Source organism: Sinohyriopsis cumingii, chromosome 19, assembly GCF_028554795.1.
Source record: "Sinohyriopsis cumingii isolate HCF-2022 chromosome 19, ASM2855479v2, whole genome shotgun sequence".
Lineage (NCBI taxonomy): Eukaryota > Metazoa > Mollusca > Bivalvia > Unionida > Unionidae > Sinohyriopsis > Sinohyriopsis cumingii.
This window is the reverse complement of record NC_142979.1, coordinates 71,081,828-71,092,187: the sequence shown is the minus strand read 5'-3', so window position 1 is coordinate 71,092,187 and position 10,360 is coordinate 71,081,828. Positions and strand designations below refer to the sequence as shown.

Genomic DNA, 10,360 nt, shown 5'->3' with positions numbered 1-10,360 from the left:
GTCAGTATAATTTTCACTATTTTGATTTTTTAAATTTACAGAATTTAAATGTCACATTTGTAATTTATATAAGCTAGATAATTATAATGTAAGTTTTTAAGTTAGATAACTTCACTATATATTTGACTGATAGACAACAAAGGTACTACCTCTATCCAGTGCACCCTATACCCCACTGGTGACTACAAGGGGTTCTACGAAACGTTGAAAGCAGTGTATGGTCATTCCTTCCAAATATAGAGGTTCCTACGGAATGCATATGGCCAAGTGCTGCTCACTGACAGAGAATCTATCCTGAACCGCTGGTCAGAGCACTTCCACACACTCTTCAGACTAGCCGTACTGTCCAGGAGGCAGCTATTGATCGCATCACACAAAAGCCACCAAAGATGGAACTCGATGAGGTACCCACACTGCAAGAGACTGTAAAAGCCATAGAAAAGCTGAAGACTAGAAAGGCTGCAGGAAAAGATGGTATCCCACCAGACATATGGAAGAGGGGAGGCCCAGCTTTGCACACCAAACTACACGAGTTCTTCGTTTGCTGCTGGGAGCGAGGGAAACTTCCACAAGACCTCCAAGATGCAGTCATCATCACCTTGAACAAAAACGGGGGGGGGGGGGAGGGGAGGGGGGTCTGACTGCTCAAACTACCTTGGGATTACTCTGCTCTCCATTGCAGGCAAAATCCTTGCCAGAGTGTTGCTGACAATAATGTTGCCCATCATTGCAGAAGAACATGCTCCAGATAGACAATGTGACTTCAGAGCCAATAGGGGCACAACTGACATGGTGCTCGTCCTGAGACAGATCCAGGAGAAATGTCGAGAACAAAACAAAGGACTGTACATCACATTTGTGGACCTCACGAACGCATTTGACACGATGAGCAGAATTGGACTGTGGAAAATCCTTGAAAAGCTCGGCTGTTCACTAAAGTTTCTTACAATGGGCATCCAACTGCATGAAGACCAGATTGGTCAAGTCAGAAACAATAACGACCTTTCACAGTCCTTCCCCATTGTAAATTGTGTGAAACAGGGCTGAGTTTTAGCCCCCATACTGTTCTCAGTCTTCTTCAGCATTATGCTCCAAAAAGCGACAAAAGACCTTGAAGACGAAGATGGCATCTATATCCAATTTCGTACTGATGGAAACCTCTTCAACTTAAGGTGACTTCAGGCCCACACCAAGAACATGTAAAAACGGATTAGAGAACTTTTCTTTGCAGATGCCGCCACCCTCCTTTCCCACACAGAGGCCGCCTTACGGCGCGTAACATCCTGCTTTGCAGAAGCTTGCCAGCTCTTTGGTCTTGAGGTCAGCCTAAAGAAAACTGAGGTACTTCATCAGCCTGCTCCAAAGGAAGAGCACTGGCCACCAAGCATCTTCAATGACCAGACAGAGCTGAATGTAGTCCTTCAGTTTACCTACCTGGGCTGTGTGATATCCTCTAATGCCAAGATCGACAAAGAAAAAGACAACACACTGGCCAAGGCAAACAGCGCCTTCGGCAGACTCTATAAACGAGTTTGGTACAACGCCAGTCTCAAGAGAGGTACAAAGATCAGCGTCTTCAGGGCTGTCGTACTGACCACCCACCTTTATGGCGCCGAATCCTGGGTCACCTACAACCGCCATCTCCGCCTCTTTGAACGCTTACATCAGCGCTGCCTTCCCACCATCTTCAACATCCACTGGAGTGACTACATCACCAACACTGAGGTCCTCAAACAAGCAGGGATTACCAGCGTTGAGGCCACGCTCTTGAAGACACAGCTACGCTTGGCAGGGCACGTGTCCAGGATGGAGGATCATCGCCTGCCAAAGATCGCACTGTATGGTGAGCTGTCCACTGGCAACCGTGATAGAGGGTCACCTCAAAAGAGATATAAAGACTCCGTGCAAAAGACCCACACCACCTGTAGCATCGATCACCGCCAATTAGCATCACAAGATGCTGACCTTGAAAGCTGGCGACGTACACGTTCACCGGGCCGCTGCCACTTTTGAACAGAACAGACGGACCAGCTTGGAGGAAAAACGATGGCGAAGAAAAAACGGGAATCATCGGCAGCACCCACCGCAACCCATATATTCCGCTGAAGCCTCTGTGGACGGTCGTGCCTGTCACGTATTTGGCTCGTCAGCCACCAGTACGCGTGCATTAGACGTGGGCATCCCCCTTCTTAAATCTTCGCAAGCGAAGTCAATCAAACAAAAACAATATTTAACTGCTAATCTTAGGGAAGTGAAGAAACTCTTGAAAACTTTATAAACCTTTAATATTTGACCATGATAATGCATGTTTGTAATAGCCCAATAACACACACGGGTATTTCAATCTATGGAAGCAACTATCATTTGAATTTGGGTATGGCAGTTCTCAAGGAAATATGACTGGCAGAATGTTTCCCTTGATTTCTGTGAAATTAGTTGGAGTATCGATGAATCACTACCATTACATTATAACCATTTCTAGAGATTTAGAGGACTGATCAGGTGGCCTAGTGGCTAGAGCATCCGCCTAGGATGCGAGAGGTCGCGGGTCGAAGAGTATGTGGTCTATACTTATTTTAAGCGAAATAACTTTTAAAACATACAAGTTATGTTATATTCCTTCAAACGAAAGAGTCACTGTTAAACATTTTGAGATACTTATTTGTTTTAAATTTTCTCATTCTCTTATTAAAGTTTAAGATGAAATCTCGTGTTCGAGTGTGTTCTTTATGATTTAGAAATTTAAATGTGTTTAAGGGATGCTTTAGTATATTTATTATAGGGTGTATTGCTTTAACTGTTGAGAACATTATATAAATTTATGTCTTCTCAAAGTCTTCCCATAAAGGTGTATGAAGATATGTAAACCGGTTTGACTAGTTCACTATTACAGAACGGTCCAATACTATCTATTAATTTTTTCAGCGTAATGATGATGATTTTTCCGTCTATTGCTACTGTGTAAAGGTTGCTCGGTATAAGAAGATTCTTAAGTAACCATTAACAAGGCATCGTACATGCATGCAGTAATTGAATCACACATTTCTAATTTGCATTACAATAAGGGATGAACACATATTCCAGTTCCTCCTTAACCCTTAAATTCATTTTAAATCACATGTACTTCACAATATGTTGCATCTTAACGGAACCACGGCTGATTTGTTTTTAGTTTAAATATAAGGAAAATTTGTCGATTCATTTCATAACACACCTTTAACGTTTTACTAGTCACAGAAAATGTTCGGAATGTGATAAACTCTGTCCCCCTGTAAGGTAACCGGATTTTCTTACATTCCAATATTCATCAAAAATTATAATAATTAAATCTGAGAGCATTTCGTTTACAAGACACAAACATTACATCTGAATATAAAGAATATCTGTTATAATAGTTTGACATTTCCTTTGCAATCTTTGAAATTCGTGTACTTTGTTAAATTATATCCGGCCTTGAATTGGCTGACTACAGATAAACAAAGTACTTCGCTTCCAATAAGCCCAGAACTGTTCAAGACTTTTCAGTGCATTTCTTTGCAACATCGTGGATTCTCACAATTCAAGTCAAGACTGGAAAGACATTTGGCACTAAATCGAAATTAATTCTATCAAACACTCCAAAGATCCAGTGAAAGAATGTTCACGTTGATTAGGATCAGAAGAAAACTTCCTTTTGTCTATCTTGTCGTTTTTACCATTGAACTTGCTGCACCTAATCTCCTAATCGCTCGAACGCTTAATGCCCGAAACTGTAGCTCTGAGATCCATCGAATTCCTCATTGGATTGGATATAAAAGGGGGATACTGTTTCTAGAAGGTTTAAAGCAAATATCTGTTTTTAGAGTCCATGATCTTTAGTGCAAGCGGATTGACATAAATCAAGTCATAAGTTTAGATTTCGCCTTCAATTCTATTTTGATACAGCGCATGTTTCTTACTTTCTTTATATCTGCCTCCGTTCGCACTTCTTGTTTTCCAAACAGTACATCAGAATATGTTAAGTTCGGTTCTTCATCATGTTCCGTTGTATCAGAGAATTTGCCAGAGTGTCGGTCTTGTCCTTGTTCTTCGTCTGATAGGAAAGAATTATTAAACGTACCATTTTCTATTGCTGAGTTGTTTAAGTATGACGGGCGTAGACATTCATTCGCTATCCGTATACGCGGTATATCCAAACGAGGAGCATCAGGCGAGCGATACCACATTAATTTTTGTTCACGTGCCAACTTCTTTTTCCAGCGATATAAACAGAAATCGAGTAGGAAATAGGTCATAAAGACGACGGTAGGTACACCAACAATTAACAAAACCAGGGCCCACTTCTCCAACATGGCTGCTGATATAAATAATAATAATAATAATAATAATAATAACAATAAGAAGAATTAGAAGCAGAGGAAGAAAACTAGCATAAAAATACCCCAAAACCCAGAACAAATCTGCAGCTTTTGTCAAGTCTCAACGATTTTTTTAATATTAGTTATTTTTCAACTCTTACCCTCTCACACGCATGCTACGTGTTTCAATTTCCATCTCTGGACCTCAGCTGCAGGAAAATGATTCAAAATTTAAAGACTGTAGTAAAGATAAGAAAATCGATATAAATTATTGTTACAACTCTGTGGTCATAACCAAAGTAATAGAAAAGAGCAAAATCCAACATTGTTTTGTAAAATTCAGCAAACAATTTATATTCCTAAAATACAAAGTGAAAACTTAAAAAGAATTTACAGTAGTGTAAAATACCCCATCCCCCATAGTCCAAAAAGTTCTATCAACAGTCCAAACGGATTAAATTCTAATGAAATTCCAGTGTTATTCCAATTAAATTCCAAATTGAAAGCGGTGACTTGTCTGTAGTCTCAAAAAAGTGGTAATGTGCCAATGGATTGTGTGTGTGTATGTGTGTGTGATTTAGATTTTTAACGTAGCTTTAACAATTTTTCAGTCATATCGCTACGATGTCTGCAGTGTGACAGTTTATAGTGATGTCTAGCACTGGGGCATCACGCCGCTGACACCAAGCCGACCAGTCCTAACACTAACCTCTTAATGCTGAGCGCCAAGCGAGGCAGCAGTTAGTACCATTTTGGTAAGTCTTTGTTATGACTCGACCGGGCATCGATCCCGCGACTTCCCGCATATAACGGATTGAAGTGTGACGATGAGTCAACATTATTTTGATGAATAAGAATAATATAATCTACGGTGTTCTTGCTTGAATTAACTATAATTCTAAATTAAAGTTTTTGTCCAATAATATTATTGATTGAACATTATTAATTTGAATCAAGAAGTCCACTCAAATGAAAATATATACACGACAATAAGAAAGATTCTGCTAAAGATGTTATATCAAGAATAAATAATATTTCAAGTAAATAAGATTATATAAAAATAAAGACAAAATCAGGGTGTTAGGTTCAAAGCTCATTTCTAGAAAATACTAAGTTGAAAACATAAAATCTTTTACTAAAACTATAATAAGGAATATGGAAAACAAATACAACAGGCTCTTCATGGGAGAATTCCAATACCCTAAGACCCAGACCCAAATAAATATGTTTACATTTATTGATAGTCATCTTAATATTTAACCCACACTTCTAGAGATATATTAACTTTGTATTATTTGTTTACAAAATGAAAACATCAATGTCCCTAGGCAAATATATAGTCAACTGGTTTTGGACAAGGTCAAGTCCAAAATACAATTATACAAATCCTGTGATCATGGAGAACACAGACTAGCAAATACAACTTAAATGTACATAATAATGATATCCCCATGTTTGAAAACCTATCTAAAATATTGCAGGAATAGTTGCGCGACATACGCACGTGTGTACATTAAAGATTAAACAATGTCGGTATCTTACACCTGAAGACCTTAATACAATAACCATTCTGAAAAATTCTTCGATCTTTCTACAAAGAAGATGACAAATTAAAATTTAGTTTATCGCAGAATGCTTATTTACAACTGTATTATGATTTTTGTTTACAACAATGCTGTCAATCATAGTTCACTCTTAAAAAATTAGGTATAAAGGGAACTTAGGAGCCCATATTACATTATGGAGCCCTAAGAGAAACATTACTCTCTGGTCAATTTTAACTGGGTCACTTGGGGTTCAGTGGAAATGTAATCCAAAACAGGATGGTAGTAAATAAAGAAACAAATAAACAAATAAACAGACCAAGAAACGTATGTGTAAGAGTGTGATATAAAGTATGAAGGGCAGATATTGACGACGTATACTTGTTCTTAGAGACAAACATCACTTAGATAACGTAACACGGGCAAATCAACTGAGATAGGTTCTTAGTTTGTTTCCTTCTTACAGACATACAATCTTATTACATAACCGCACCATCTGATTGATACCAAAAGAGACCATACAAAGTGTTTCATATATAGTTTTGATGCATACACACTGACATAAATGCATCCATACAATCCCACAACCATACCATGACACATACGCAAGGGATACGAGATTGTTTTTTGATTCATACATACAATCACAGATAGCAAAAGGGTGATGGCATATACGCCTACATACAATCACACAGACCAAGTGAAGCAAACAGGTTTATAGTTTGCCTTGAATACAGACAAAAACAAACACATACACATAATAAACACAAAACACAACACACACAATATTATGACAAAATGAGTACACTGCTTGTAAAATACGGGCTGGCTTTGAAAAGGACCTTTTTTATGCTTAACAGAGGCAAAGATTTGTTAACACAATCCACACCTCTTCACTCTTCGTCTCCACACATTTCTTCGTATCAGAGGTCCGAACTTCAAGATTAGTTTTATGCAGCCAAGCCTCTTCACATGTATTCGTTTATAACGTTATTTGTGTGACAAAGAAAGACTACGGCCCAACAATACAAACATCATCTTGACCGAAGAACACGCAAAGTGGGGAAAACCTTGCATTAAATAAGGTAAAGTGATGTTGAGAAAATTATTCACCACGTTTCGATTCTTGGATTGCAACTTCGTCGACTATTAAATGCTGTCATGAGTTAAACTCAGCGTCACCCGTATCATGACCATATAACCAAAACAACAAAAAGTAGACTAGATACTTGGTGTATAACGTGTTCCCAAAACTAAGATTGTCTTCTTTCTGTCAGATCGTTGTTAATGTGTGATCGAAAACGATATATGAGACTTGCGTTTCCATCAATGCGATCAACATCTGTGGACCGTGTTTGTCAGCAATTGTATTGGCTGTCTTACATGCAAAATTTAAAACCACCTTCCGTCCTTTTGTCTGTGTATGTAATAGTATATATGTTTGAATATTTTAATTCCCTTTCCTCTTGGGTATGTATGTATGTATGTATGTATGTATGTAAACAAAATAAGTGACCATTGCCTATTTCTCTTGGTGTATCTGTGATCGTACGAATGTGTAATGGAATGGCTTTTGGTATGTTTGTATATACTCACTAACCCCGACCCACCCACCCGTTACTTCCTTGATTTCTCTGTGATGGTACGTGTAATGGTATCTACGTAAAGTTTGTTTTCTGTCTGTATTTTTCTAAGAATAAGTGTTAGTCATGAAATTTCTATACTTACCACATTCACACACCTAGATATATTTTGTTTGTTAACTACCAATCTAATGTTCAAAGTTCCATAGGACCATTGAGTGCCCCACAGTTAATGATACATTTATAGACTGCTTCATAATATTCCATATGTTGAATTTCCATAGTGCTCTACTTACAAATAGTCCAGACTGTTCATTCTCCTAAAGTCATTGAATACTAGTTGTCTCAAAAGTGCACCACCACCCCACCACTAGTTATGGAAAGGTAAAACCACATTTAGACGACAGCACGTGTTTAGAATCCCGTCAATGTAAGTGATTCTAAATTCTTTTGAAATTGGTAATGCAATTACTTGCATTATGCTTTATTTTTATGAAATTGTGACGTTACTTTGCTTCCACGTGAGGTTTACAAGCAAATCAGCATACACAGAGCGGCAAACGTTACGTATATTAATTAATACAGTATTCGATTAAGCGACCATGGATGACACACCTTGTTAAGAGAAGTTTTGAGAAACAGTTTGTATGATGCTTTACATAGATTTCATAACCGAATATTATTCAATATGACCAAGATCCATTAAAAAATATATTAGTAAAGACGCTCTCTCTCTCTCTCTCTCTCTCTCTCTCTCTCTATATATATATATATATATATATATATTATAAAACTTACCATATATCCTATTTCATGTTTATATATTCTGATGATCAAGTACAGTCACACATCTGTACATACATCGAAGGAACCGTTTGAGATTGTGTTTTATCGAGGTTTACATTCATAACAGGCATATAATTTCCGCTATCCTCTGATTTGTAAATGTTTAGTTTTCCTCTGTATGAACACTACACCTTACATATGGAACAAGTGCACGGGTAGTTACAATATCTTTTGTATACAGGCATAAATTTGAAAATATTTCAACACAATGAATCGACTCCAGTAAGGTTCGCAGTTACCTGCCTTGATCAATAGTTCAAAGTAAACATTCTAAACATATAGTCATTCTCTATTGAACTACAAGCCTTTGATGGCTTGATGTAGATGTTATATAATTTTTATAGGGTATAATTTACTTAATAAGACTTTATATTAGCTTTGTGAGCGATTTAGGCAAAATGTCCACATCGATAAATACCCAACCATCATCATGTAATTCTTATATTTCTTATTTCGTCCTTTCTTTCGTCAAATCAACTTATTCCATCAAAAATGCATTCCAATTTTAGTAGCGCGTACTATCCTTTCACATCACGCCTTAATAATAACCTGTACATAATCACAAGAACATATTGACTATTTATCACAGTTACGTTTATTCAGAAACTTCATTATTTACATCTTAGGCAATGGCTACTGATGGTTTCAACACATTTAGTTCATTTACAACATTCTTGTTCAATTTTAGTCAGTCCCATATGCTACGTCAGATGACCATGACCTTACAAAATAACAGCTGATACGGACTGAACTAGTGTGCTAGATTAAATTTCCAATCAAACCTGAAATTATTATCAATGAACAAGATGATGCTATCCCTTAAAAAAATAAAGGTAACAATTAAATACATTCTATACAGAAATAACATTTTATAACATTCTCAACAGCGTTAATACTTAACAAGACCGTTCAGTGATCTAATGTGAAATGAAATGATATTTTCATTTTGGACTGCTTTCTAATAAAAACCTATGACGCAATTTTGAATGTTTTACATATTACAACCCGTTTTTTAAAACATCTTTGAGCTAATAAATTACTGTTAGAATCACCGACAGTTGCACCTGTCTAGACCTCGCTTATAATGTATGAGTTGTGTGTGTATGTGGATTCAAACCCAAATTACTTTTCCTCGTTTAGATTAAACCTGTCCTAATTCAGGTACCATATTTCTGTCAGGATGACTTAAAAGTGCAATTATGGCCTCCCGCCTCCCTTACTTGATTATATCGATTACAATTATCTGTTTCTAGCTGAAGCAGCAGGCTCTAGTAGGACACACAGTGTTCAAGTCGATTCGGTATTATAGGTATGGCAGCATTGCTTCTAAATGCCTCAGGGTCATGCGGAAAAGGTGGCACGACTGAATGTTCTTGTTTCACAGCTTGGCTTGCATCGTGCCTACTCTTCCGGATGAGTCTACATATTTCTGTACAGTTACTAAACAGGACAGGATAACAAGACGATGGAAAGTTGGTTCATTAGTGCCACTGAGTACTATGAAGCAGACAGGAGATGGCGGCCAGTGCAGTGTTTTGAATCTGTATCAGCACGCGTTACCAGCCTTCGCAAAACTAAAGCGGCATAATTTAGTCTTTGTAATTCTAAACGGCTTTTTCAAATCCAGTCTTGACTGATAGATCCTACTGAATATTTAATTAGTAAGCTTCTTTATTTTGGTTTCCTTATAATTTATAAATCTTGTATCAAAACTTGTACAATTTGGAACTGTAGCAGTTGCTACTAGTGGTGTGATATTATGAGTTTGTACCTTCTTATAAGGTGTCCAATTTATTTGGTTATAGTTATCTAGAGGGTGACCGCCCTCGGTACTGTTACCCGGATCGAGTAAATATTAAAATAAAGTATGAAATTATAGATGGAATAAACAGAGATCTGAGCAGAGATATATAACAGAATGACACGAGCCATTGTACATGGAAAAACAAAAGAATTTAATAAATTACATAAACAACTGGGATAATACATTACATCAGGAAGATACACTTCTTTTTTAAATAAATCTTTCACCGAATTTCAACATAAATAT

The 10,360-nt window shown here is 37.2% G+C and overlaps 1 protein-coding gene across 1 annotated transcript; it reads left to right on the top strand.

Annotated features, from left to right (window-relative positions):
* Nucleotides 1-389: 389 nt before the first annotated feature.
* Nucleotides 390-9,677, top strand: LOC149775929 (uncharacterized). The gene is made up of 4 exons (XM_089943541.1): nt 390-474; nt 683-979; nt 1,232-1,788; nt 9,564-9,677. The coding sequence occupies exons 1-4, from the start codon at nt 390-392 to the stop codon at nt 9,675-9,677; spliced, it is 1,053 nt and encodes a 350-aa protein (XP_089799667.1).
* The last annotated feature ends 683 nt before the right edge of the window (nt 9,678-10,360 follow it).